At 73.6% G+C, this 1,017-nt stretch overlaps 1 protein-coding gene across 1 annotated transcript in view; it reads left to right on the forward strand.

Moving 5' to 3' along the window:
• Positions 1–1,017, forward strand: part of CHLRE_01g003532v5 (uncharacterized protein) — a 15,368-nt gene that overhangs the window by 3,001 nt on the left and 11,350 nt on the right. Inside the window, exon 5 of the mRNA XM_043058150.1 lies at positions 51–822. Coding sequence (XP_042928064.1) covers positions 51–822 — 772 coding nt within the window. The remainder of the gene's footprint in view (positions 1–50; positions 823–1,017) is intronic.

Raw genomic sequence — 1,017 nt, forward strand, 5'->3', positions numbered from 1 at the left:
AGGTATCCGCCTGGGTGGCAAGCGCCCTCGAGGCGGGCCCTCCGCCGCAGCCGGCGGCAGCGGCGGCGGCGGCGGCGCCGCCGCCGTGTGCCATGACGCCCACCAGCGCACTGCTGGAGCAGGCTCGTGCGGGGCAGGTGGTGACCATTGAGCACATCCTGGCTGGCACCGCCGCCGCGCCGCCGCGCGGCTTTTCGCCGCCGCGCGCCGCCAAGCCCGACTCCTCCAGTCTGGCGGCGCTGCAGCAGGCCTTTCGAGGGCTGCAGCAGCAGGCGGCGGCGGCGGCGCGAGCCGGCGGCGGAGGCGGCGGCGGCGGCGGAGGGGGAGGAGGTGGAGCGGGTGGCGGTGGCGGCGGTGCCGCTGCCCGCGGCACGCCGTCGCGGGAGGACGTTTGGGAGGTGGCGGCTGCGATGCTGCGGCAGGTGGCGGCGGTGGCGGCGGCGGCGGGTGGGGCGCCCGGGGCGGCTGCGGCTGGGGAGGCGTCCGGCGGGGTGCGCAGCACGAGCCCCGGCGCGGCGCGGCCTGGCACCACCACCGGCCTGGCCGCGGGCAACTCACACACCACCTTCACCACCTTCACCACCACCAGCAACAGCAACAGCACTATGAGCCTGGGCCCGCTGTACGGCGGCGCGTCGGCCGCTGCTACAGCCGGTGCCGGTGGTGCTGGTGCTAATGGTGCTGGCGCTAATGGTGCTGGTGCTACAGCCGGCGGCGGTGGCTGGGTGGTTGGACCTCGCCCGGGCGTGGCGCCGTTCAGCGAGGATGACGTGGCGTTCCAGCCGCTGCTGCCGCGTGACGAGGACGGATACGTGGCGGAGGGTGAGGAGCGCTGCGGTTGTGTGTGTGTGTGTGTGGGGGGGGGGGGGGGTGTTGCAATCATGACTAGTTAAGGAAATGGTAGACAGTAGACCATCTTGGGGAACATCAAGCGTTACCCGGGGGGGCGGGGAGGGGGAGGGCGGGGAGTTCGGTTATGTGGGTATTGGGGCGATCGCGTGTGTCCTACAGGGCCGC

This window comes from Chlamydomonas reinhardtii, chromosome 1 (assembly GCF_000002595.2).
Source record: "Chlamydomonas reinhardtii strain CC-503 cw92 mt+ chromosome 1, whole genome shotgun sequence".
NCBI classification, from domain to species: Eukaryota; Viridiplantae; Chlorophyta; class Chlorophyceae; order Chlamydomonadales; family Chlamydomonadaceae; genus Chlamydomonas; species Chlamydomonas reinhardtii.